This window comes from Euwallacea fornicatus, unplaced genomic scaffold (assembly GCF_040115645.1).
Source record: "Euwallacea fornicatus isolate EFF26 unplaced genomic scaffold, ASM4011564v1 scaffold_89, whole genome shotgun sequence".
Lineage (NCBI taxonomy): Eukaryota > Metazoa > Arthropoda > Insecta > Coleoptera > Curculionidae > Euwallacea > Euwallacea fornicatus.
In genome coordinates this window covers 127,431-154,955 of record NW_027096057.1, presented here as the reverse complement: position 1 = coordinate 154,955, position 27,525 = coordinate 127,431, and the positions used below count along the sequence as shown (strand labels likewise).

General features: G+C 44.6%; 2 protein-coding genes across 2 annotated transcripts; both read right to left on the bottom strand.

Moving 5' to 3' along the window:
• Positions 1 to 14,729: 14,729 nt before the first annotated feature.
• LOC136350056 (uncharacterized) lies at positions 14,730 to 23,758 on the bottom strand. Its single transcript, XM_066301579.1, has 4 exons — positions 20,780 to 23,758; positions 17,531 to 17,813; positions 15,091 to 17,428; positions 14,730 to 15,017 (listed from the first exon to the last, which is right to left on the bottom strand). Exons 1-3 carry the CDS (start codon positions 23,756 to 23,758, stop codon positions 15,717 to 15,719), a joined length of 4,974 nt encoding a protein of 1,657 aa, XP_066157676.1. The 3' UTR covers positions 14,730 to 15,017; positions 15,091 to 15,716.
• Positions 22,829 to 25,788, bottom strand: LOC136350055 (uncharacterized). The gene is made up of 3 exons (XM_066301578.1): positions 25,599 to 25,788; positions 23,159 to 25,496; positions 22,829 to 23,085 (listed from the first exon to the last, which is right to left on the bottom strand). Exons 1-2 carry the CDS (start codon positions 25,786 to 25,788, stop codon positions 23,785 to 23,787), a joined length of 1,902 nt encoding a protein of 633 aa, XP_066157675.1. The 3' UTR covers positions 22,829 to 23,085; positions 23,159 to 23,784.
• Between the last annotated feature and the right edge of the window lie 1,737 nt (positions 25,789 to 27,525).

Below are 27,525 nucleotides of genomic sequence, written 5' to 3'. Positions count from 1 at the left end.
TGTGTTTGAGCACATCAATTACTCGTTTCCTAGAAAACTCACCAAGATACAATGAAGCCTTACTAGTCGTGTTAAAGTGCTCGTCGAGGTGATTCTGTGGTCAAATTTTGAACGTAGTTGGAGCTCATTTGCCGAAGTTACGGAGGTTCAAAGCTTGAAAAGTCACGAAAGATGTGTATTTGTGCACATAAATTACTCGCTTTCTAGAAAACTCACCGAGATACAATGAAGCCTTACTAGTCATGTTAAAGAGCTCGCCGAAGTGATTCTGTGATCAAATTTTGAAGGCATTTGCAGTTCATTTGTCGAAGTTACGGAGGTTCACAGCTTGAAAAGTCACGAAAGATGTGTGTTTGAGTACATAAATTACTCGTTTTCTAGAAAACTCGCCAATATACAATGAAGCCTTATAAGTCGTGTTAAAGTGCTCGTCGAGGTGAGTCTGTGGTCAAATTTTGAAGGTAGTTGGAGCTCATTTGCCGATGTTACGAAGGTTCAAAGATTGAAAAGTCACGAAAGAAGTGTGTTTGTGCACATAAATTACTCGTTTTCTAGAAAACTCACCAAGATACAATGAAGCCTTATTTGTCATGTTAAAGGGCTCGTCGAGGTGATTCTGTGGTCAAATTTTGAACGTAGTTGGAGCTCATTTGCCGAAGTTACGGAGGTTCAAAGCTTGCAAAGTCACGAAAGATGTGTGTTTGTGCACATAAATTACTCGTTTTCTAGAAAACTCACCAAGATACATTGAAGCCTTATTTGTCATGTTAAAGAGCTCGTCGAGGTGATTCTGTGGTCAAATTTTGAAGGAAGTTGGAGCTCATTTGCCGAAGTTACGCAGATTCAAAGCTTGAAAAGTAACGAAAGATGTGTGTTTGTGCACATAAATTACTCGTTTTCTAGAAAACTCACCAAGATACAATGAAGCCTTATTTGTCATGTTAAAGAGCTCGTCGAGGTGATTCTGTGGTCAAATTTTGAAGGTAGTTGGAGCTCATTTGCCGAAGTTACGGAGATTCAAAGCTTGAAAAGTAACGAAAGATGTGTGTTTGTGCACATAAATTACTCGTTTCTAGAAAACTCACCAAGATACATTGAAGCCTTATTTGTCATGTTAAAGAGCTCGTTGAGGTGATTCTGTGGTCAAATTTTGAAGGTAGTTGGAGCTCATTTGCCGAAGTTACGGAGATTCAAAGCTTGAAAAGTAACGAAAGATGTGTGTTTGTGCACATAAATTACTCGTTTTCTAGAAAACTCACCAAGATACAACGAAGCCTTGTTAGTTGTGTTAAAGAGTTCGTCGAGGTGATTCTGTGGTCATATTTTGAAGGTAGTTGGAGCTCATTTGCCGAAGTTACGGAGGTTCAAATCTTGAAAAGTCACGAAAGATGTGTGTTTGTGCACATAAATTACTCGTTTTCTAGAAAACTCACCAAGATACAATGAAGCCTTATTTGTCATGTTAAAGAGCTCGTCGAGGTGATTCTGTGGTCAAATTTTGAAGGTATTTGGACCTCATTTGCCGAAGTTACGGAGAATCAAAACTTGAACAGTCACGAAAGATATGTGTTTGTGCACATAAATTACTCGTTTTCTAGAAAACTCACCAAGATACAATGAAGCCTTATTAGTCGTGTTAAAGTGCTCGTCGAGGTGATTCTGTGGTCAAATTTTGAAGGTAGTTGGAGCTCATTTGCCGAAGTTACGGAGGTTCAAAGGTTGAAAAGTCACGAAAGATGTGTGTTTGTGCACATAAATTACTCGTTTTCTAGAAAACTCACCAAGATACAATGAAGCCTTATTTGTCATGTTAAAGAGCTCGTCGAGGTGATTCTGTGGTCAAATTTTGAAGGTAGTTGGAGCTCATTTGCCGAAGTTACGGAGGTTCAAAGCTTGAAAAGTCACGAAAGAAGTGTGTTTGTGCACGAAAATTACTCGTTTTCTAAAAAACTCACCAAGATACAATGAAGCCTTATTTGTCATGTTAAAGAGCTCGTCGAGGTGATTCTGTGGTCAAATTTTGAAGGTAGTTGGAGCTCATTTGCCGAAGTTACGGAGATTCAAAGCTTGAAGTTTGAGCACATCAATTACTCGTTTCCTAGAAAACTCACCAAGATACAATGAAGCCTTACTAGTCGTGTTAAAGTGCTCGTCGAGGTGATTCTGTGGTCAAATTTTGAACGTAGTTGGAGCTCATTTGCCGAAGTTACGGAGGTTCAAAGCTTGAAAAGTCACGAAAGATGTGTATTTGTGCACATAAATTACTCGCTTTCTAGAAAACTCACCGAGATACAATGAAGCCTTACTAGTCATGTTAAAGAGCTCGCCGAAGTGATTCTGTGATCAAATTTTGAAGGCATTTGCAGTTCATTTGTCGAAGTTACGGAGGTTCACAGCTTGAAAAGTCACGAAAGATGTGTGTTTGAGTACATAAATTACTCGTTTTCTAGAAAACTCGCCAATATACAATGAAGCCTTATAAGTCGTGTTAAAGTGCTCGTCGAGGTGAGTCTGTGGTCAAATTTTGAAGGTAGTTGGAGCTCATTTGCCGATGTTACGAAGGTTCAAAGATTGAAAAGTCACGAGAGAAGTGTGTTTGTGCACATAAATTACTCGTTTTCTAGAAAACTCACCAAGATACAATGAAGCCTTATTAGTCGTGTTAAAGTGCTCGTCGAGGTGATACTGTGGTCAAATTTTGAAGGTAGTTGGAGCTCATTTGCCGAAGTTACGGAGTTTCAAAGCTTGAAAAGTCACGAAAGATGTGTGTTTGAGCACATAAATTACTCGTTTTCTAGAAAACTCACCAAGATACATTGAAGCCTTATTTGTCATGTTAAAGGGCTCGTCGAGGTGATTCTGTGGTCAAATTTTGAACGTAGTTGGAGCTCATTTGCCGAAGTTACGGAGGTTCAAAGCTTGCAAAGTCACGAAAGATGTGTGTTTGTGCACATAAATTACTCGTTTTCTAGAAAACTCACCAAGATACATTGAAGCCTTATTTGTCATGTTAAAGAGCTCGTCGAGGTGATTCTGTGGTCAAATTTTGAAGGAAGTTGGAGCTCATTTGCCGAAGTTACGCAGATTCAAAGCTTGAAAAGTAACGAAAGATGTGTGTTTGTGCACATAAATTACTCGTTTTCTAGAAAACTCACCAAGATACAATGAAGCCTTATTTGTCATGTTAAAGAGCTCGTCGAGGTGATTCTGTGGTCAAATTTTGAAGGTAGTTGGAGCTCATTTGCCGAAGTTACGGAGATTCAAAGCTTGAAAAGTAACGAAAGATGTGTGTTTGTGCACATAAATTACTCGTTTTCTAGAAAACTCACCAAGATACAATGAAGCCTTATTTGTCATGTTAAAGAGCTCGTCGAGGTGATTCTGTGGTCAAATTTTGAAGGTAGTTGGAGCTCATTTGCCGAAGTTACGGAGATTCAAAGCTTGAAAAGTAACGAAAGATGTGTGTTTGTGCACATAAATTACTCGTTTCTCGAAAACTCACCAAGATACATTGAAGCCTTATTTGTCATGTTAAAGAGCTCGTCGAGGTGATTCTGTGGTCAAATTTTGAAGGTAGTTGGAGCTCATTTGCCGAAGTTACGGAGATTCAAAGCTTGAAGTTTGAGCACATCAATTACTCGTTTCCTAGAAAACTCACCAAGATACAATGAAGCCTTATTTGTCATGTTAAAGAGCACGTCGAGGTTATACTGAGGCAAAATTGTGAAGGTATTTGGACCTCATTTGCCGAAGTTACGGAGAATCAAAACTTGAACAGTCACGAAAGATATGTGTTTGTGCACATAAATTACTCGTTTTCTAGAAAACTCACCAAGATACAATGAAGCCTTATTAGTCGTGTTAAAGTGCTCGTCGAGGTGATTCTGTGGTCAAATTTTGAAGGTAGTTGGAGCTCATTTGCCGAAGTTACGGAGGTTCACAGGTTGAAAAGTCACGAAAGAAGTGTGTTTGTGCACGAAAATTACTCGTTTTCTAAAAAACTCACCAAGATACAATGAAGCCTTATTTGTCATGTTAAAGAGCTCGTCGAGGTGATTCTGTGGTCAAATTTTGAAGGTAGTTGGAGCTCATTTGCCGAAGTTACGGAGATTCAAAGCTTGAAGTTTGAGCACATCAATTACTCGTTTCCTAGAAAACTCACCAAGATACAATGAAGCCTTACTAGTCGTGTTAAAGTGCTCGTCGAGGTGATTCTGTGGTCAAATTTTGAACGTAGTTGGAGCTCATTTGCCGAAGTTACGGAGGTTCAAAGCTTGAAAAGTCACGAAAGATGTGTATTTGTGCACATAAATTACTCGCTTTCTAGAAAACTCACCGAGATACAATGAAGCCTTACTAGTCATGTTAAAGAGCTCGCCGAAGTGATTCTGTGATCAAATTTTGAAGGCATTTGCAGTTCATTTGTCGAAGTTACGGAGGTTCACAGCTTGAAAAGTCACGAAAGATGTGTGTTTGAGTACATAAATTACTCGTTTTCTAGAAAACTCGCCAATATACAATGAAGCCTTATAAGTCGTGTTAAAGTGCTCGTCGAGGTGAGTCTGTGGTCAAATTTTGAAGGTAGTTGGAGCTCATTTGCCGATGTTACGAAGGTTCAAAGATTGAAAAGTCACGAAAGAAGTGTGTTTGTGCACATAAATTACTCGTTTTCTAGAAAACTCACCAAGATACAATGAAGCCTTATTAGTCGTGTTAAAGTGCTCGTCGAGGTGATACTGTGGTCAAATTTTGAAGGTAGTTGGAGCTCATTTGCCGAAGTTACGGAGTTTCAAAGCTTGAAAAGTCACGAAAGATGTGTGTTTGAGCACATAAATTACTCGTTTTCTAGAAAACTCACCAAGATACATTGAAGCCTTATTTGTCATGTTAAAGGGCTCGTCGAGGTGATTCTGTGGTCAAATTTTGAACGTAGTTGGAGCTCATTTGCCGAAGTTACGGAGGTTCAAAGCTTGCAAAGTCACGAAAGATGTGTGTTTGTGCACATAAATTACTCGTTTTCTAGAAAACTCACCAAGATACATTGAAGCCTTATTTGTCATGTTAAAGAGCTCGTCGAGGTGATTCTGTGGTCAAATTTTGAAGGAAGTTGGAGCTCATTTGCCGAAGTTACGCAGATTCAAAGCTTGAAAAGTAACGAAAGATGTGTGTTTGTGCACATAAATTACTCGTTTTCTAGAAAACTCACCAAGATACAATGAAGCCTTATTTGTCATGTTAAAGAGCTCGTCGAGGTGATTCTGTGGTCAAATTTTGAAGGTAGTTGGAGCTCATTTGCCGAAGTTACGGAGATTCAAAGCTTGAAAAGTAACGAAAGATGTGTGTTTGTGCACATAAATTACTCGTTTCTAGAAAACTCACCAAGATACATTGAAGCCTTATTTGTCATGTTAAAGAGCTCGTTGAGGTGATTCTGTGGTCAAATTTTGAAGGTAGTTGGAGCTCATTTGCCGAAGTTACGGAGATTCAAAGCTTGAAAAGTAACGAAAGATGTGTGTTTGTGCACATAAATTACTCGTTTTCTAGAAAACTCACCAAGATACAACGAAGCCTTGTTAGTTGTGTTAAAGAGTTCGTCGAGGTGATTCTGTGGTCATATTTTGAAGGTAGTTGGAGCTCATTTGCCGAAGTTACGGAGGTTCAAATCTTGAAAAGTCACGAAAGAAGTGTGTTTGTGCACATAAATTACTCGTTTTCTAGAAAACTCGCCAAGATACAATGAAGCCTTATAAGTCATGTTAAAGTGCTCGTCGAGGTGAGTCTGTGGTAAAATTTGAAGGTAGTTGGAACTCATTTGCCGAAGTTACGGAGGATCAAAGCTTGAAAAGTCACGAAAGATGTGTGTTTGAGCACATAAATTACTCGTTTTCTAGAAATCTCACCAAAATACAATGAAGCTTTATTAGTCGTGTTAAAGTGCTCGTCGAGGTGATTCTGTGGTTATATTTTGAAGGTAGTTGGAGCTCATTTGCCGAAGTTACGGAGGTTCAAAACTTGAAAAGTCACGAAAGATGTGTGTTTGTGCACATAAATTACTTGTTTTCTAGAAAACTCGCCAAGATACAATGAAGCCTTATAAGTCGTGTTAAAGTGCTCGTCGAGGTGAGTCTGTGGTCAAATTTTGAAGGTAGTTGGAGCTCATTTGCTGAAGTTACGGAGGTTCAAAACTTGAAGTTTGAGCACATCAATTACTCGTTTCCTAGAAAACTCGCCAAGATACAATGAAGCCTTATAAGTCGTGTTAAAGAGTTCGTCGAGGTGATTCTGTGGTAAAATTTTGAAGGTAGTTGGAGCTCATTTGCCGAAGTTACGGAGGTTCAAAACTTGAAAAGTCACGAAAGATGTGTGTTTGAGCACATAAATTACTCGTTTTCTAGAAAACTCACCAAGATACAATGAAGCCTTGTTAGATGTGTTAAAGAGATCGTCGAGGTGAGTCTGTGGTAAAATTTTGAAGGTAGTTGGAACTCATTTGCCGAAGTTACGGAGGATCAAAGCTTGAAAAGTCATGAAAGATGTGTGTTTGAGCACATAAATTACTCGTTTTCTAGAAATCTCACCAAGATACAATGAAGCCTTATTAGTCGTGATAAAGTGCTCGTCGAGGTGATTCTGTGGTCAAATTTTGAAGCTATTTGGAGCTCATTTGCCGAAGTTACGGAGTTTCAAAACTTGAAAAGTCACGAAAGAAGTGTGTTTGTGCACATAAATTACTCGTTTTCTAGAAAACTCACCAAGATACAATGAAGCCTTATTAGTCGTGTTAAATTACTCGTCGAGGTGATTCTGTGGTCAAATTTTGAACGTATGTGGAGCTCAGTTGCCGAAGTTACGGAGGTTCAAAGCTTGAAAAGTCACGAAAGAAGTGTGTTTGTGCACATAAATTACTCGTTTTCTGGAAAACTCACCAAGATACAATGAAGCCTTATTAGTCTTGTTAAAGTGCTCGTCGAGGTGATTCTGTGGTCAAATTTTGAAGCTATTTGGAGCTCATTTGCCGAAGTTACGGAGATTCAAAGCTTGAAAAGTAACGAAAGATGTGTGTTTGTGCACATAAATTACTCGTTTCTCGAAAACTCACCAAGATACATTGAAGCCTTATTTGTCACGTTAAAGAGCTCGTCGAGGTGATTCTGTGGTCAAATTTTGAAGGAAGTTGGAGCTCATTTGCCGAAGTTACGCAGATTCAAAGCTTGAAAAGTAACGAAAGATGTGTGTTTGTGCACATAAATTACTCGTTTTCTAGAAAACTCACCAAGATACAATGAAGCCTTATTTGTCATGTTAAAGAGCTCGTCGAGGTGATTCTGTGGTCAAATTTTGAAGGCAGTTGGAGCTCATTTGCCGAAGTTACGGAGATTCAAAGCTTGAAGTTTGAGCACATCAATTACTCGTTTCCTAGAAAACTCACCAAGATACAATGAAGCCTTATTTGTCATGTTAAAGAGCACGTCGAGGTTATACTGAGGCAAAATTGTGAAGGTATTTGGACCTCATTTGCCGAAGTTACGGAGAATCAAAACTTGAACAGTCACGAAAGATATGTGTTTGTGCACATAAATTACTCGTTTTCTAGAAAACTCACCAAGATACAATGAAGCCTTATTAGTCGTGTTAAAGTGCTCGTCGAGGTGATTCTGTGGTCAAATTTTGAAGGTAGTTGGAGCTCATTTGCCGAAGTTACGGAGGTTCAAAGGTTGAAAAGTCACGAAAGATGTGTGTTTGTGCACATAAATTACTCGTTTTCTAGAAAACTCACCAAGATACAATGAAGCCTTATTTGTCATGTTAAAGAGCTCGTCGAGGTGATTCTGTGGTCAAATTTTGAAGGTAGTTGGAGCTCATTTGCCGAAGTTACGGAGGTTCAAAGCTTGAAAAGTCACGAAAGAAGTGTGTTTGTGCACGAAAATTACTCGTTTTCTAAAAAACTCACCAAGATACAATGAAGCCTTATTAGTCGTGTTAAAGTGCTCGTCGAGGTAATTCTGTGGTCAAATTTTGAAGGTAGTTGGAGCTCATTTGCCGAAGTTACGGAGGTTCAAAGCTTGAAAAGTCACGAAAGATGTGTGTTTGAGCACATCAATTACTCGTTTCCTAGAAAACTCACCAAGATACAATGAAGCCTTACTAGTCGTGTTAAAGTGCTCGTCGAGGTGATTCTGTGGTCAAATTTTGAACGTAGTTGGAGCTCATTTGCCGAAGTTACGGAGGTTCAAAGCTTGAAAAGTCACGAAAGATGTGTATTTGTGCACATAAATTACTCGCTTTCTAGAAAACTCACCGAGATACAATGAAGCCTTACTAGTCATGTTAAAGAGCTCGCCGAAGTGATTCTGTGATCAAATTTTGAAGGCATTTGCAGTTCATTTGTCGAAGTTACGGAGGTTCACAGCTTGAAAAGTCACGAAAGATGTGTGTTTGAGTACATAAATTACTCGTTTTCTAGAAAACTCGCCAATATACAATGAAGCCTTATAAGTCGTGTTAAAGTGCTCGTCGAGGTGAGTCTGTGGTCAAATTTTGAAGGTAGTTGGAGCTCATTTGCCGATGTTACGAAGGTTCAAAGATTGAAAAGTCACGAAAGAAGTGTGTTTGTGCACATAAATTACTCGTTTTCTAGAAAACTCACCAAGATACAATGAAGCCTTATTTGTCATGTTAAAGGGCTCGTCGAGGTGATTCTGTGGTCAAATTTTGAACGTAGTTGGAGCTCATTTGCCGAAGTTACGGAGGTTCAAAGCTTGCAAAGTCACGAAAGATGTGTGTTTGTGCACATAAATTACTCGTTTTCTAGAAAACTCACCAAGATACATTGAAGCCTTATTTGTCATGTTAAAGAGCTCGTCGAGGTGATTCTGTGGTCAAATTTTGAAGGAAGTTGGAGCTCATTTGCCGAAGTTACGCAGATTCAAAGCTTGAAAAGTAACGAAAGATGTGTGTTTGTGCACATAAATTACTCGTTTTCTAGAAAACTCACCAAGATACAATGAAGCCTTATTTGTCATGTTAAAGAGCTCGTCGAGGTGATTCTGTGGTCAAATTTTGAAGGTAGTTGGAGCTCATTTGCCGAAGTTACGGAGATTCAAAGCTTGAAAAGTAACGAAAGATGTGTGTTTGTGCACATAAATTACTCGTTTCTAGAAAACTCACCAAGATACATTGAAGCCTTATTTGTCATGTTAAAGAGCTCGTTGAGGTGATTCTGTGGTCAAATTTTGAAGGTAGTTGGAGCTCATTTGCCGAAGTTACGGAGATTCAAAGCTTGAAAAGTAACGAAAGATGTGTGTTTGTGCACATAAATTACTCGTTTTCTAGAAAACTCACCAAGATACAACGAAGCCTTGTTAGTTGTGTTAAAGAGTTCGTCGAGGTGATTCTGTGGTCATATTTTGAAGGTAGTTGGAGCTCATTTGCCGAAGTTACGGAGGTTCAAATCTTGAAAAGTCACGAAAGATGTGTGTTTGTGCACATAAATTACTCGTTTTCTAGAAAACTCACCAAGATACAATGAAGCCTTATTTGTCATGTTAAAGAGCTCGTCGAGGTGATTCTGTGGTCAAATTTTGAAGGTATTTGGACCTCATTTGCCGAAGTTACGGAGAATCAAAACTTGAACAGTCACGAAAGATATGTGTTTGTGCACATAAATTACTCGTTTTCTAGAAAACTCACCAAGATACAATGAAGCCTTATTAGTCGTGTTAAAGTGCTCGTCGAGGTGATTCTGTGGTCAAATTTTGAAGGTAGTTGGAGCTCATTTGCCGAAGTTACGGAGGTTCAAAGGTTGAAAAGTCACGAAAGATGTGTGTTTGTGCACATAAATTACTCGTTTTCTAGAAAACTCACCAAGATACATTGAAGCCTTATTTGTCATGTTAAAGAGCTCGTTGAGGTGATTCTGTGGTCAAATTTTGAAGGTAGTTGGAGCTCATTTGCCGAAGTTACGGAGATTCAAAGCTTGAAAAGTAACGAAAGATGTGTGTTTGTGCACATAAATTACTCGTTTTCTAGAAAACTCACCAAGATACAACGAAGCCTTGTTAGTTGTGTTAAAGAGTTCGTCGAGGTGATTCTGTGGTCATATTTTGAAGGTAGTTGGAGCTCATTTGCCGAAGTTACGGAGGTTCAAATCTTGAAAAGTCACGAAAGATGTGTGTTTGTGCACATAAATTACTCGTTTTCTAGAAAACTCACCAAGATACAATGAAGCCTTATTTGTCATGTTAAAGAGCTCGTCGAGGTGATTCTGTGGTCAAATTTTGAAGGTATTTGGACCTCATTTGCCGAAGTTACGGAGAATCAAAACTTGAACAGTCACGAAAGATATGTGTTTGTGCACATAAATTACTCGTTTTCTAGAAAACTCACCAAGATACAATGAAGCCTTATTAGTCGTGTTAAAGTGCTCGTCGAGGTGATTCTGTGGTCAAATTTTGAAGGTAGTTGGAGCTCATTTGCCGAAGTTACGGAGGTTCAAAGGTTGAAAAGTCACGAAAGATGTGTGTTTGTGCACATAAATTACTCGTTTTCTAGAAAACTCACCAAGATACAATGAAGCCTTATTTGTCATGTTAAAGAGCTCGTCGAGGTGATTCTGTGGTCAAATTTTGAAGGTAGTTGGAGCTCATTTGCCGAAGTTACGGAGGTTCAAAGCTTGAAAAGTCACGAAAGAAGTGTGTTTGTGCACGAAAATTACTCGTTTTCTAAAAAACTCACCAAGATACAATGAAGCCTTATTTGTCATGTTAAAGAGCTCGTCGAGGTGATTCTGTGGTCAAATTTTGAAGGTAGTTGGAGCTCATTTGCCGAAGTTACGGAGATTCAAAGCTTGAAGTTTGAGCACATCAATTACTCGTTTCCTAGAAAACTCACCAAGATACAATGAAGCCTTACTAGTCGTGTTAAAGTGCTCGTCGAGGTGATTCTGTGGTCAAATTTTGAACGTAGTTGGAGCTCATTTGCCGAAGTTACGGAGGTTCAAAGCTTGAAAAGTCACGAAAGATGTGTATTTGTGCACATAAATTACTCGCTTTCTAGAAAACTCACCGAGATACAATGAAGCCTTACTAGTCATGTTAAAGAGCTCGCCGAAGTGATTCTGTGATCAAATTTTGAAGGCATTTGCAGTTCATTTGTCGAAGTTACGGAGGTTCACAGCTTGAAAAGTCACGAAAGATGTGTGTTTGAGTACATAAATTACTCGTTTTCTAGAAAACTCGCCAATATACAATGAAGCCTTATAAGTCGTGTTAAAGTGCTCGTCGAGGTGAGTCTGTGGTCAAATTTTGAAGGTAGTTGGAGCTCATTTGCCGATGTTACGAAGGTTCAAAGATTGAAAAGTCACGAGAGAAGTGTGTTTGTGCACATAAATTACTCGTTTTCTAGAAAACTCACCAAGATACAATGAAGCCTTATTAGTCGTGTTAAAGTGCTCGTCGAGGTGATACTGTGGTCAAATTTTGAAGGTAGTTGGAGCTCATTTGCCGAAGTTACGGAGTTTCAAAGCTTGAAAAGTCACGAAAGATGTGTGTTTGAGCACATAAATTACTCGTTTTCTAGAAAACTCACCAAGATACATTGAAGCCTTATTTGTCATGTTAAAGGGCTCGTCGAGGTGATTCTGTGGTCAAATTTTGAACGTAGTTGGAGCTCATTTGCCGAAGTTACGGAGGTTCAAAGCTTGCAAAGTCACGAAAGATGTGTGTTTGTGCACATAAATTACTCGTTTTCTAGAAAACTCACCAAGATACATTGAAGCCTTATTTGTCATGTTAAAGAGCTCGTCGAGGTGATTCTGTGGTCAAATTTTGAAGGAAGTTGGAGCTCATTTGCCGAAGTTACGCAGATTCAAAGCTTGAAAAGTAACGAAAGATGTGTGTTTGTGCACATAAATTACTCGTTTTCTAGAAAACTCACCAAGATACAATGAAGCCTTATTTGTCATGTTAAAGAGCTCGTCGAGGTGATTCTGTGGTCAAATTTTGAAGGTAGTTGGAGCTCATTTGCCGAAGTTACGGAGATTCAAAGCTTGAAAAGTAACGAAAGATGTGTGTTTGTGCACATAAATTACTCGTTTTCTAGAAAACTCACCAAGATACAACGAAGCCTTGTTAGTTGTGTTAAAGAGTTCGTCGAGGTGATTCTGTGGTCATATTTTGAAGGTAGTTGGAGCTCATTTGCCGAAGTTACGGAGGTTCAAATCTTGAAAAGTCACGAAAGAAGTGTGTTTGTGCACATAAATTACTCGTTTTCTAGAAAACTCGCCAAGATACAATGAAGCCTTATAAGTCATGTTAAAGTGCTCGTCGAGGTGAGTCTGTGGTAAAATTTGAAGGTAGTTGGAACTCATTTGCCGATGTTACGGAGGATCAAAGCTTGAAAAGTCACGAAAGATGTGTGTTTGAGCACATAAATTACTCGTTTTCTAGAAATCTCACCAAAATACAATGAAGCTTTATTTTTTTTTTTTTTTTTTTTTTTTTTTGTGCCCGAGGAGGTGGAAATCTTCAAAAAGACACCCGACCGCTCGGGGTCGGGTAGTGTGGGATTCGAGCCTGAGCCCGCCTACCCACTAAAACCACCCCCTCTCTTCTTATGGCCCCGGTATCGCCTGGTAGGCATTCCTTCGGGGCGCCAATTCGTAAGAGCTTCTCGCTATGCGTCCGTCCTTCTTCTTCTGTGCCGTTCCCGCACAATCTTCTTCCGCATGATCTTCTTGACCATGCACTCAAACGCTCTCCACTTACATTCACTCTCTACGAGTTCAGCGCCGATCGTTCCACGGTCCAGGTTGAGCCCCGCCCCCCTGGCCTCAGTCCGATCGGTCTCCCACTCCGGACATCCCCAGATTGTGTGCTCTGGGGAGTCCGCAACTCCTGGCTCCTCGCAGAACCAGCAGCCGTCACTCTCTTCAACCTTTATTTTGTGCAAGTATTTCCCGAACACTCCGTGTCCGGTAAACACCTGCGTTAGTTCGTACCCGGTCCTCGTCCATTCGCATTCGACCCATCGTCTAATGCTCGGAACGAAGACCTTCACCCATCCATCATACACACCCCACTCACTCTCCCACTCACTCATCACTCTCTCTGCGGCCTCCCTCCTAAAACCTTTACCTCTCTCCCACACCATTCTCCTCTCTTCCACTCGCAGTCTGATGGGAGGAATCTTGGCCAGCGCCAAGACCGCTGCGCACGGGACCGTTCTGTATGCGCAGGCCACCCTGATCGCGAGCCTTCTGTTTGCCCGCTCCAGGACGGCCCTACACATCTTGGTCCTCAACACTCCGTGCCACACCGGCACAGCATACAGAAGCGCCGACGACGCCGCCATGACCATCACCCTTCTCCTCTCAAATCCCATGCCGTTGACTCTGGGTAGGATGCCCTCCAGCTTTTGGATTATTCCTCCCACTTTGTCGGCAGTCCTTCGAGCGTGTTCGGCGAACCTCGCGTCTTTGCCGAACCATACCCCCAGATATTTAATGCTTGTAGTCGTCTCGTACCTGAAACGATCTACAACTAAACTCATATTAGTGAGCTTACGTCTCCCAGCGAGTAGCACCATTTCGGTCTTCTCGGACGCCATACAGAGCCCTTTAGCTCTGAATGTGTCAATGACCATCTCCATGGCTTCCTTGGTCCTCAACTCCAGTGTGTTTCTGCACCCGGCAGTAACCACCAGCGCCAGATCATCCGCGTACGCCACTGGTGTGACGCCCCTCGGATAATCCAGCTTCAGCAGCTCGTCGTAATAGAGGTTCCACAATACGGGGCCTAACACCGACCCCTGCGGGACCCCACACGACATTTCCCTTACATCCCCGTTAGGCAGCTGCACTGTCCTTTCGTCCAGGTACGATTGCACCACACCTACAACATAGCTGCTAACCTGGGACCTCTTAAGTGTTTCAACTATGAGATCCCATGGCGCAGAATTGAACGCATTCTTAACGTCAATCGTTACCATCACACACAATCCTGCATGAGTGGTTCTCGTCTCCTTAATTCTCTCCACGACCTTCATTACGGCCCGCATTGCGTCGATAGTGCTCCTACCCTTCACGAAACCGAACTGGTTTTGATCAATCATTCCACGCTCAATGGCCTCCGCCATCAGCCTGGTCTTGATCACTTTCTCCGCGACCTTCCCGAGCCCGTCGATGAGACAGATGGGACGATACGACGCCTCCGCTGTCGGGTCTTTCTTCGGCTTCTCCGCCAGAACTAACCGGGCCCTCTTCCATATTTTCGGGAATTGCCCTGTCACCAGGATGTTCGTGACACAGTCTGCCATCCCTTGGGGCTTAATCTCAAGGTAGGTCTTAATGACCTCATTGGGAATTCCGTCCAACCCTGGGGCCTTTCGGCTCCCTAGTTCCCTGGCCGCCTGTCGAATCTCCTCTGCCGAGACCCGTTCCACGTCCTCGGCACCTACAACAATTCTGTCCCATCTTACTTTGTCTTTTCTCGGGAAGAGTTCGTCCACGCGCTTTAGCATGTCGGTCTCCGCCAAGTGGCTCGGTTTCAGGCGCCCGAGCTTCTCTGCCACAATCCTGTAGCCGAGACCCCAGACGTTCGTCTCCAAGTCATCGCACAGCTTTTTCCATGCGTTCCTCTTGGCATTCCGAATGGAATCCTTGAGGATCTTCTTGGCTCTTCCATATTCGTCTTCTGCTGCACTTCTCTCCTCGTTCGTTTCTCTGGCTCCCTTTATCCTCGTCATCCTTCGTCTGGCCTGCAAACATTCCTTCCTGTGCGTACCTACTGTTTCGTTCCACCAGTAGACCGCCTTTTTGCCCCCTGTTTTTGCACTCTTCTTGAGTAGGCACTGGTCGCAGGCTTCCCCAATTTCCTCGACTATTTGGTCAGGTTCGGTTCCGCCCCACCCTAAAACACGCTCGTTAACGTATTTAATCAACTTACCAATTCCTTTCTCGGTCACGATCCATCCTTTCTTATTTCTCTCATCTTTCACTCCTAGAGTTTCGGTTCCATTCCCTACAATTCTGTAGGTTATGTACCTGTGTCCACTTCCACTCAGCACGTCCCGCTCGACCTGCCATTGACTCACCATGCGCGCTACGATAGCGCCACTCATAGTTACGTCTATGACAGATCTTCCATTCTTGTTGCCGAACGTCCACTCTCCCCCGTTGTTGTGCGGGGTGAGCTCTCTCGCTTCAACGAACTCCTCCAGGACTCTCCCGTAGGCATTCCTGACGCCAGAACCAAATATCTGGCATTTCGCATTGAAGTCCCCAGCTATGAGGACTCTCCTGCCGTCCATGCCTCCTACAAAATTATCTAACCGATTAATCATGGCCTCGAACTCACCTGTGGTCTTATTCGGCGAGAAGTATACCGAGACCAGCGTAAATCGGCCCAGTTCCACCGCCACGAACCCCCGGTCCCTGTGGATCGACTTCGCTCTCATCCCGCTTTTAAGCCAAATGAACGCTCCATCGTCATTATCCCTGATGACATTCTTCAGGGCTTGGTTAGGCTCCTGCCCCAGAACGACATCAATGTCCTGTTCTCTGATCGTCTGGTACAGCAAGTCGGTAGCAACCCGCCTTCTGTCCAGATTGATCTGTAGACATCTGAGTTCCTTAAATACCGCCATCGTGCCATTTACACTCTCCACATTCACTCCCGCTCCTAAAACACGCATACCGATTATACTATTTAATCTACTTACTAGATTTGTTCCGTGCTCCTCTCCTCGGTAGCCTTCCCAATCTCGTCCTTATTTTTGGACATCCCTGGTTGCGGCTCAGTTGTTTTTTCCGGGTCAGTACCCCTACCGCCTGCAAATGCCTTTACTGGCCCCTTGCAGTTGGGTCCGCCCGCGCTGTGGCCCTCCGCTTTACAGAGGGGGCAGTAGCGAGGATCTTTACAATCCTTCGCCCTGTGCCCCTCCTTCCCACAACGGGCGCACAGTCGGGTCCTATCTACGCCTTTACATGCCTGTGCCCGATGTCCCAGTTCCCAGCACCGGTAGCATCTTCCCGAGTCCTTCCTCTCCTTAAGCCGGCACATATTAATGCCGACTCTCAAATCGGTGACTACTCGAAGATTCTCGGCGTCCCCCTCTCTAACGAGGAACGTGGCGGTTTGGCAGCTTCCATAGCTTGCCTTAAGCCCCTTGAGCCGGAGCTTCTTGGAGTCCAGACCGGTCGCGGTGGCCACCGCACTAGTGGCTTCTTCCCCTGTAGTGACTCCATCCAGTCCCGTAAGCTGGAACACTACAATTTTACTATTCGCCCCCGACCTTACGTTACCTTCCCCCATTCCTTTTCCCAGGATGTTTTTCAGCTCCTCTCCCTGTTCGCCTCCTTTAGGGAGCGTGATTAGCACCTCACCTTTTTTCGTCTCCCTGACTGTCCCGATGTCAACCTTGGTTTGGCTGTTGGCAACCAGTTGTCGGACTTTACGGAGGGTGTCGCTGTAACTTACCCCCTCCTGTTTAGCCACGAAGACTACCTCTTCTTCTGATCTTTTAGGACCAGGTCCCTGTACTGCCTCCCTCCCGGAGGATGTCCCTCCAGGTAAGTACAGCTTTACCCTGATGTTCTCTTTCAGGGTCCAGCATGCTAGTTCGCAGACCTTCCGAAGTTGCCACGGGTTGGCATCCGGAACCAATGGGATGGATACGCTGTCTCTCCCCTCTTCCAGCATTGTTCCCGCGAGGACCTTGAGGGCTTCAAAAACCCCTACCGGCCCTGTACTCTCCAACTCCTGAAAGTAGACGTGCTTGGTTTTCGTAACTACCTTACCTCCTTTCCTAAGGTTGCACGTCTGCACGAGGCTGGCCATCCTCCCTTCTTCAGCCTCGAGCTCCCTCAGCTCTGGGAGAAGCTGCAGAAATCGCTCCTTCAGCGCGCTATCTCCCTTACCTACCAGGACCGCGAGGTCCATCCTAAAACCCTCACTGATAGGGTCTCCACGAGCTATCTCAGTAGCTTCAAAGATCCCATCGTCCCATCTCTCCTTGATGGCCTCCAAGATCTTTCCCTCCCTAGCTAAAGTTGTTAGCCTCATTTTAACCTCACCATTTTTTCTCTTCTCCTCAGTTTCCGTCTGGCATTCAACAGACACTCCCTCCCGCTTGCCAGCCCTTAGTCGAGCGACCTCGTCCCTTAGTCTTTTATTCTCCTCCTCGAGTTTCCTGTTCTCCTGCCCCTTCCCCTCTTTCTCCAGCACCATGCTCCTAATCGTGCTTTTCAGCACAGAGACAGCGTCCACTAGTTCCTGTTTGGGGTGGTAAGACTCCTTCAGGATTCTATCGACATCGCCTACCTGTTCCCTGGCTACTTCCAAGAGAGCCCTGGGACCTTCTTCCTCTCCTCCCACAATGGATTCATCCATCCTCTTCCTCTTCCCTTTTGGTGCACTGTTTGGCACCTCTTCTACGGAGAATACCGGACAATGCACTTCCACGTTTTGCCCACTTACCACATTTTCTTCTGTTTCCCCTCCTTTGTCCTTGGGCGGAGTCCTCTGCACCTTACCTCTCTTTGCGAATCCTATCTCAGCTCCTTCTACCTCCTCTTTCCTCATCAAGCTCTCCGGAACACTTCCCTTCCTTACGAGCGGCATAGTCACTCTCCCAGTTACATCCCTCCTTTCCTTCAAAATTGTTTTGGCTACAGCACCTTTTTTTCCCGAAGGAATCCCAAGTTTAGAGTCCTGGATCTCCATGGAGTTGCCGGGGGTTTCAGAGGCTCCGAGTGCCTCAGCGATGTTAACCACACCCCAGTAAGGCCTTACTCCGCACAACCTCACCTCTAACCGCTGAAAAAAAAAAAAAGAAAAATTTAAATAACGCTAACGGTGTAAATTAACGTAACGTTGAAGACACGGCACGCGAAAAGACACCGATCTAATAATGTCCATGCAAAAAGTCACCGAAGTATCTTATCAATCACGTCGTCAGCGTGCAGGGCAAAAATTAGTTTTCGCACTGCCAAAACCGCTGTTTCTTCGGCTTAGCGTTGAAAAACACTGCTTTACGTCGACGATGCGAAAACTAAAACCGATTTATATCGGAGCACACTTCCACACGTCCGCCTTCGACCGTGGTCCGCCTTCTAATAATGAAGCTTTATTAGTCGTGTTAAAGTGCTCGTCGAGGTGATTCTGTGGTTATATTTTGAAGGTAGTTGGAGCTCATTTGCCGAAGTTACGGAGGTTCAAAACTTGAAAAGTCACGAAAGATGTGTGTTTGTGCACATAAATTACTCGTTTTCTAGAAAACTCGCCAAGATAAAATGATGCCTTATAAGTCGTGTTAAAGTGCTCGTCGAGGTGAGTCTGTGGTCAAATTTTGAAGGTAGTTGGAGCTCATTTGCCGATGTTACGAAGGTTCAAAGGTTGAAAAGTCACGAAAGAAGTGTGTTTGTGCACATAAATTACTTGTTTTCTAGAAAACTCGCCAAGATACAATGAAGCCTTATAAGTCGTGTTAAAGTGCTCGTCGAGGTGAGTCTGTGGTCAAATTTTGAAGGTAGTTGGAGCTCATTTGCTGAAGTTACGGAGGTTCAAAACTTGAAGTTTGAGCACATCAATTACTCGTTTCCTAGAAAACTCGCCAAGATACAATGAAGCCTTATAAGTCGTGTTAAAGAGTTCGTCGAGGTGATTCTGTGGTAAAATTTTGAAGGTAGTTGGAGCTCATTTGCCGAAGTTACGGAGGTTCAAAACTTGAAAAGTCACGAAAGATGTGTGTTTGAGCACATAAATTACTCGTTTTCTAGAAATCTCACCAAGATACAATGAAGCCTTATTAGTCGTGATAAAGTGCTCGTCGAGGTGATTCTGTGGTCAAATTTTGAAGCTATTTGGAGCTCATTTGCCGAAGTTACGGAGTTTCAAAACTTGAAAAGTCACGAAAGAAGTGTGTTTGTGCACATAAATTACTCGTTTTCTAGAAAACTCACCAAGATACAATGAAGCCTTATTAGTCGTGTTAAATTACTCGTCGAGGTGATTCTGTGGTCAAATTTTGAACGTATGTGGAGCTCAGTTGCCGAAGTTACGGAGGTTCAAAGCTTGAAAAGTCACGAAAGATGTGTATTTGTGCACATAAATTACTCGCTTTCTAGAAAACTCACCGAGATACAATGAAGCCTTACTAGTCATGTTAAAGAGCTCGCCGAAGTGATTCTGTGATCAAATTTTGAAGGCATTTGCAGTTCATTTGTCGAAGTTACGGAGGTTCACAGCTTGAAAAGTCACGAAAGATGTGTGTTTGAGTACATAAATTACTCGTTTTCTAGAAAACTCGCCAATATACAATGAAGCCTTATAAGTCGTGTTAAAGTGCTCGTCGAGGTGAGTCTGTGGTCAAATTTTGAAGGTAGTTGGAGCTCATTTGCCGATGTTACGAAGGTTCAAAGATTGAAAAGTCACGAGAGAAGTGTGTTTGTGCACATAAATTACTCGTTTTCTAGAAAACTCACCAAGATACAATGAAGCCTTATTAGTCGTGTTAAAGTGCTCGTCGAGGTGATACTGTGGTCAAATTTTGAAGGTAGTTGGAGCTCATTTGCCGAAGTTACGGAGTTTCAAAGCTTGAAAAGTCACGAAAGATGTGTGTTTGAGCACATAAATTACTCGTTTTCTAGAAAACTCACCAAGATACATTGAAGCCTTATTTGTCATGTTAAAGGGCTCGTCGAGGTGATTCTGTGGTCAAATTTTGAACGTAGTTGGAGCTCATTTGCCGAAGTTACGGAGGTTCAAAGCTTGCAAAGTCACGAAAGATGTGTGTTTGTGCACATAAATTACTCGTTTTCTAGAAAACTCACCAAGATACATTGAAGCCTTATTTGTCATGTTAAAGAGCTCGTCGAGGTGATTCTGTGGTCAAATTTTGAAGGAAGTTGGAGCTCATTTGCCGAAGTTACGCAGATTCAAAGCTTGAAAAGTAACGAAAGATGTGTGTTTGTGCACATAAATTACTCGTTTTCTAGAAAACTCACCAAGATACAATGAAGCCTTATTTGTCATGTTAAAGAGCTCGTCGAGGTGATTCTGTGGTCAAATTTTGAAGGTAGTTGGAGCTCATTTGCCGAAGTTACGGAGATTCAAAGCTTGAAAAGTAACGAAAGATGTGTGTTTGTGCACATAAATTACTCGTTTTCTAGAAAACTCACCAAGATACAACGAAGCCTTGTTAGTTGTGTTAAAGAGTTCGTCGAGGTGATTCTGTGGTCATATTTTGAAGGTAGTTGGAGCTCATTTGCCGAAGTTACGGAGGTTCAAATCTTGAAAAGTCACGAAAGAAGTGTGTTTGTGCACATAAATTACTCGTTTTCTAGAAAACTCGCCAAGATACAATGAAGCCTTATAAGTCATGTTAAAGTGCTCGTCGAGGTGAGTCTGTGGTAAAATTTGAAGGTAGTTGGAACTCATTTGCCGATGTTACGGAGGATCAAAGCTTGAAAAGTCACGAAAGATGTGTGTTTGAGCACATAAATTACTCGTTTTCTAGAAATCTCACCAAAATACAATGAAGCTTTATTTTTTTTTTTTTTTTTTTTTTTTTTTGTGCCCGAGGAGGTGGAAATCTTCAAAAAGACACCCGACCGCTCGGGGTCGGGTAGTGTGGGATTCGAGCCTGAGCCCGCCTACCCACTAAAACCACCCCCTCTCTTCTTATGGCCCCGGTATCGCCTGGTAGGCATTCCTTCGGGGCGCCAATTCGTAAGAGCTTCTCGCTATGCGTCCGTCCTTCTTCTTCTGTGCCGTTCCCGCACAATCTTCTTCCGCATGATCTTCTTGACCATGCACTCAAACGCTCTCCACTTACATTCACTCTCTACGAGTTCAGCGCCGATCGTTCCACGGTCCAGGTTGAGCCCCGCCCCCCTGGCCTCAGTCCGATCGGTCTCCCACTCCGGACATCCCCAGATTGTGTGCTCTGGGGAGTCCGCAACTCCTGGCTCCTCGCAGAACCAGCAGCCGTCACTCTCTTCAACCTTTATTTTGTGCAAGTATTTCCCGAACACTCCGTGTCCGGTAAACACCTGCGTTAGTTCGTACCCGGTCCTCGTCCATTCGCATTCGACCCATCGTCTAATGCTCGGAACGAAGACCTTCACCCATCCATCATACACACCCCACTCACTCTCCCACTCACTCATCACTCTCTCTGCGGCCTCCCTCCTAAAACCTTTACCTCTCTCCCACACCATTCTCCTCTCTTCCACTCGCAGTCTGATGGGAGGAATCTTGGCCAGCGCCAAGACCGCTGCGCACGGGACCGTTCTGTATGCGCAGGCCACCCTGATCGCGAGCCTTCTGTTTGCCCGCTCCAGGACGGCCCTACACATCTTGGTCCTCAACACTCCGTGCCACACCGGCACAGCATACAGAAGCGCCGACGACGCCGCCATGACCATCACCCTTCTCCTCTCAAATCCCATGCCGTTGACTCTGGGTAGGATGCCCTCCAGCTTTTGGATTATTCCTCCCACTTTGTCGGCAGTCCTTCGAGCGTGTTCGGCGAACCTCGCGTCTTTGCCGAACCATACCCCCAGATATTTAATGCTTGTAGTCGTCTCGTACCTGAAACGATCTACAACTAAACTCATATTAGTGAGCTTACGTCTCCCAGCGAGTAGCACCATTTCGGTCTTCTCGGACGCCATACAGAGCCCTTTAGCTCTGAATGTGTCAATGACCATCTCCATGGCTTCCTTGGTCCTCAACTCCAGTGTGTTTCTGCACCCGGCAGTAACCACCAGCGCCAGATCATCCGCGTACGCCACTGGTGTGACGCCCCTCGGATAATCCAGCTTCAGCAGCTCGTCGTAATAGAGGTTCCACAATACGGGGCCTAACACCGACCCCTGCGGGACCCCACACGACATTTCCCTTACATCCCCGTTAGGCAGCTGCACTGTCCTTTCGTCCAGGTACGATTGCACCACACCTACAACATAGCTGCTAACCTGGGACCTCTTAAGTGTTTCAACTATGAGATCCCATGGCGCAGAATTGAACGCATTCTTAACGTCAATCGTTACCATCACACACAATCCTGCATGAGTGGTTCTCGTCTCCTTAATTCTCTCCACGACCTTCATTACGGCCCGCATTGCGTCGATAGTGCTCCTACCCTTCACGAAACCGAACTGGTTTTGATCAATCATTCCACGCTCAATGGCCTCCGCCATCAGCCTGGTCTTGATCACTTTCTCCGCGACCTTCCCGAGCCCGTCGATGAGACAGATGGGACGATACGACGCCTCCGCTGTCGGGTCTTTCTTCGGCTTCTCCGCCAGAACTAACCGGGCCCTCTTCCATATTTTCGGGAATTGCCCTGTCACCAGGATGTTCGTGACACAGTCTGCCATCCCTTGGGGCTTAATCTCAAGGTAGGTCTTAATGACCTCATTGGGAATTCCGTCCAACCCTGGGGCCTTTCGGCTCCCTAGTTCCCTGGCCGCCTGTCGAATCTCCTCTGCCGAGACCCGTTCCACGTCCTCGGCACCTACAACAATTCTGTCCCATCTTACTTTGTCTTTTCTCGGGAAGAGTTCGTCCACGCGCTTTAGCATGTCGGTCTCCGCCAAGTGGCTCGGTTTCAGGCGCCCGAGCTTCTCTGCCACAATCCTGTAGCCGAGACCCCAGACGTTCGTCTCCAAGTCATCGCACAGCTTTTTCCATGCGTTCCTCTTGGCATTCCGAATGGAATCCTTGAGGATCTTCTTGGCTCTTCCATATTCGTCTTCTGCTGCACTTCTCTCCTCGTTCGTTTCTCTGGCTCCCTTTATCCTCGTCATCCTTCGTCTGGCCTGCAAACATTCCTTCCTGTGCGTACCTACTGTTTCGTTCCACCAGTAGACCGCCTTTTTGCCCCCTGTTTTTGCACTCTTCTTGAGTAGGCACTGGTCGCAGGCTTCCCCAATTTCCTCGACTATTTGGTCAGGTTCGGTTCCGCCCCACCCTAAAACACGCTCGTTAACGTATTTAATCAACTTACCAATTCCTTTCTCGGTCACGATCCATCCTTTCTTATTTCTCTCATCTTTCACTCCTAGAGTTTCGGTTCCATTCCCTACAATTCTGTAGGTTATGTACCTGTGTCCACTTCCACTCAGCACGTCCCGCTCGACCTGCCATTGACTCACCATGCGCGCTACGATAGCGCCACTCATAGTTACGTCTATGACAGATCTTCCATTCTTGTTGCCGAACGTCCACTCTCCCCCGTTGTTGTGCGGGGTGAGCTCTCTCGCTTCAACGAACTCCTCCAGGACTCTCCCGTAGGCATTCCTGACGCCAGAACCAAATATCTGGCATTTCGCATTGAAGTCCCCAGCTATGAGGACTCTCCTGCCGTCCATGCCTCCTACAAAATTATCTAACCGATTAATCATGGCCTCGAACTCACCTGTGGTCTTATTCGGCGAGAAGTATACCGAGACCAGCGTAAATCGGCCCAGTTCCACCGCCACGAACCCCCGGTCCCTGTGGATCGACTTCGCTCTCATCCCGCTTTTAAGCCAAATGAACGCTCCATCGTCATTATCCCTGATGACATTCTTCAGGGCTTGGTTAGGCTCCTGCCCCAGAACGACATCAATGTCCTGTTCTCTGATCGTCTGGTACAGCAAGTCGGTAGCAACCCGCCTTCTGTCCAGATTGATCTGTAGACATCTGAGTTCCTTAAATACCGCCATCGTGCCATTTACACTCTCCACATTCACTCCCGCTCCTAAAACACGCATACCGATTATACTATTTAATCTACTTACTAGATTTGTTCCGTGCTCCTCTCCTCGGTAGCCTTCCCAATCTCGTCCTTATTTTTGGACATCCCTGGTTGCGGCTCAGTTGTTTTTTCCGGGTCAGTACCCCTACCGCCTGCAAATGCCTTTACTGGCCCCTTGCAGTTGGGTCCGCCCGCGCTGTGGCCCTCCGCTTTACAGAGGGGGCAGTAGCGAGGATCTTTACAATCCTTCGCCCTGTGCCCCTCCTTCCCACAACGGGCGCACAGTCGGGTCCTATCTACGCCTTTACATGCCTGTGCCCGATGTCCCAGTTCCCAGCACCGGTAGCATCTTCCCGAGTCCTTCCTCTCCTTAAGCCGGCACATATTAATGCCGACTCTCAAATCGGTGACTACTCGAAGATTCTCGGCGTCCCCCTCTCTAACGAGGAACGTGGCGGTTTGGCAGCTTCCATAGCTTGCCTTAAGCCCCTTGAGCCGGAGCTTCTTGGAGTCCAGACCGGTCGCGGTGGCCACCGCACTAGTGGCTTCTTCCCCTGTAGTGACTCCATCCAGTCCCGTAAGCTGGAACACTACAATTTTACTATTCGCCCCCGACCTTACGTTACCTTCCCCCATTCCTTTTCCCAGGATGTTTTTCAGCTCCTCTCCCTGTTCGCCTCCTTTAGGGAGCGTGATTAGCACCTCACCTTTTTTCGTCTCCCTGACTGTCCCGATGTCAACCTTGGTTTGGCTGTTGGCAACCAGTTGTCGGACTTTACGGAGGGTGTCGCTGTAACTTACCCCCTCCTGTTTAGCCACGAAGACTACCTCTTCTTCTGATCTTTTAGGACCAGGTCCCTGTACTGCCTCCCTCCCGGAGGATGTCCCTCCAGGTAAGTACAGCTTTACCCTGATGTTCTCTTTCAGGGTCCAGCATGCTAGTTCGCAGACCTTCCGAAGTTGCCACGGGTTGGCATCCGGAACCAATGGGATGGATACGCTGTCTCTCCCCTCTTCCAGCATTGTTCCCGCGAGGACCTTGAGGGCTTCAAAAACCCCTACCGGCCCTGTACTCTCCAACTCCTGAAAGTAGACGTGCTTGGTTTTCGTAACTACCTTACCTCCTTTCCTAAGGTTGCACGTCTGCACGAGGCTGGCCATCCTCCCTTCTTCAGCCTCGAGCTCCCTCAGCTCTGGGAGAAGCTGCAGAAATCGCTCCTTCAGCGCGCTATCTCCCTTACCTACCAGGACCGCGAGGTCCATCCTAAAACCCTCACTGATAGGGTCTCCACGAGCTATCTCAGTAGCTTCAAAGATCCCATCGTCCCATCTCTCCTTGATGGCCTCCAAGATCTTTCCCTCCCTAGCTAAAGTTGTTAGCCTCATTTTAACCTCACCATTTTTTCTCTTCTCCTCAGTTTCCGTCTGGCATTCAACAGACACTCCCTCCCGCTTGCCAGCCCTTAGTCGAGCGACCTCGTCCCTTAGTCTTTTATTCTCCTCCTCGAGTTTCCTGTTCTCCTGCCCCTTCCCCTCTTTCTCCAGCACCATGCTCCTAATCGTGCTTTTCAGCACAGAGACAGCGTCCACTAGTTCCTGTTTGGGGTGGTAAGACTCCTTCAGGATTCTATCGACATCGCCTACCTGTTCCCTGGCTACTTCCAAGAGAGCCCTGGGACCTTCTTCCTCTCCTCCCACAATGGATTCATCCATCCTCTTCCTCTTCCCTTTTGGTGCACTGTTTGGCACCTCTTCTACGGAGAATACCGGACAATGCACTTCCACGTTTTGCCCACTTACCACATTTTCTTCTGTTTCCCCTCCTTTGTCCTTGGGCGGAGTCCTCTGCACCTTACCTCTCTTTGCGAATCCTATCTCAGCTCCTTCTACCTCCTCTTTCCTCATCAAGCTCTCCGGAACACTTCCCTTCCTTACGAGCGGCATAGTCACTCTCCCAGTTACATCCCTCCTTTCCTTCAAAATTGTTTTGGCTACAGCACCTTTTTTTCCCGAAGGAATCCCAAGTTTAGAGTCCTGGATCTCCATGGAGTTGCCGGGGGTTTCAGAGGCTCCGAGTGCCTCAGCGATGTTAACCACACCCCAGTAAGGCCTTACTCCGCACAACCTCACCTCTAACCGCTGAAAAAAAAAAAAAGAAAAATTTAAATAACGCTAACGGTGTAAATTAACGTAACGTTGAAGACACGGCACGCGAAAAGACACCGATCTAATAATGTCCATGCAAAAAGTCACCGAAGTATCTTATCAATCACGTCGTCAGCGTGCAGGGCAAAAATTAGTTTTCGCACTGCCAAAACCGCTGTTTCTTCGGCTTAGCGTTGAAAAACACTGCTTTACGTCGACGATGCGAAAACTAAAACCGATTTATATCGGAGCACACTTCCACACGTCCGCCTTCGACCGTGGTCCGCCTTCTAATAATGAAGCTTTATTAGTCGTGTTAAAGTGCTCGTCGAGGTGATTCTGTGGTTATATTTTGAAGGTAGTTGGAGCTCATTTGCCGAAGTTACGGAGGTTCAAAACTTGAAAAGTCACGAAAGATGTGTGTTTGTGCACATAAATTACTCGTTTTCTAGAAAACTCGCCAAGATAAAATGATGCCTTATAAGTCGTGTTAAAGTGCTCGTCGAGGTGAGTCTGTGGTCAAATTTTGAAGGTAGTTGGAGCTCATTTGCCGATGTTACGAAGGTTCAAAGGTTGAAAAGTCACGAAAGAAGTGTGTTTGTGCACATAAATTACTTGTTTTCTAGAAAACTCGCCAAGATACAATGAAGCCTTATAAGTCGTGTTAAAGTGCTCGTCGAGGTGAGTCTGTGGTCAAATTTTGAAGGTAGTTGGAGCTCATTTGCTGAAGTTACGGAGGTTCAAAACTTGAAGTTTGAGCACATCAATTACTCGTTTCCTAGAAAACTCGCCAAGATACAATGAAGCCTTATAAGTCGTGTTAAAGAGTTCGTCGAGGTGATTCTGTGGTAAAATTTTGAAGGTAGTTGGAGCTCATTTGCCGAAGTTACGGAGGTTCAAAACTTGAAAAGTCACGAAAGATGTGTGTTTGAGCACATAAATTACTCGTTTTCTAGAAATCTCACCAAGATACAATGAAGCCTTATTAGTCGTGATAAAGTGCTCGTCGAGGTGATTCTGTGGTCAAATTTTGAAGCTATTTGGAGCTCATTTGCCGAAGTTACGGAGTTTCAAAACTTGAAAAGTCACGAAAGAAGTGTGTTTGTGCACATAAATTACTCGTTTTCTAGAAAACTCACCAAGATACAATGAAGCCTTATTAGTCGTGTTAAATTACTCGTCGAGGTGATTCTGTGGTCAAATTTTGAACGTATGTGGAGCTCAGTTGCCGAAGTTACGGAGGTTCAAAGCTTGAAAAGTCACGAAAGAAGTGTGTTTGTGCACATAAATTACTCGTTTTCTGGAAAACTCACCAAGATACAATGAAGCCTTATTAGTCTTGTTAAAGTGCTCGTCGAGGTGATTCTGTGGTCAAATTTTGAAGCTATTTGGAGCTCATTTGCCGAAGTTACGGAGATTCAAAGCTTGAAAAGTAACGAAAGATGTGTGTTTGTGCACATAAATTACTCGTTTCTCGAAAACTTACCAAGATACATTGAAGCCTTATTTGTCACGTTAAAGAGCTCGTCGAGGTGATTCTGTGGTCAAATTTTGAAGGAAGTTGGAGCTCATTTGCCGAAGTTACGGAGGTTCAAAGCTTGAAAAGTCACGAAAGAAGTGTGTTTGTGCACGAAAATT

Coding starts and splice junctions, on each gene's coding strand:
- LOC136350055 (XM_066301578.1), bottom strand. CDS start 25,788: ATGGAGATCCAGGACTCTAAACTTGGGATTCCTTCGGGAAAAAAAGGT. Junction 25,497..25,598: donor GATAGGATTCGCAAAGAGAG/GTAAGGTGCAGA, acceptor TATTCTCCGTAG/AAGAGGTGCCAAACAGTGCA.
- LOC136350056 (XM_066301579.1), bottom strand. CDS start 23,758: ATGCGTGTTTTAGGAGCGGGAGTGAATGTGGAGAGTGTAAATGGCACG. Junction 17,814..20,779: donor AGATCATGCGGAAGAAGATT/GTGCGGGAACGG, acceptor TTTTTTTTTCAG/CGGTTAGAGGTGAGGTTGTG. Junction 17,429..17,530: donor GATAGGATTCGCAAAGAGAG/GTAAGGTGCAGA, acceptor TATTCTCCGTAG/AAGAGGTGCCAAACAGTGCA.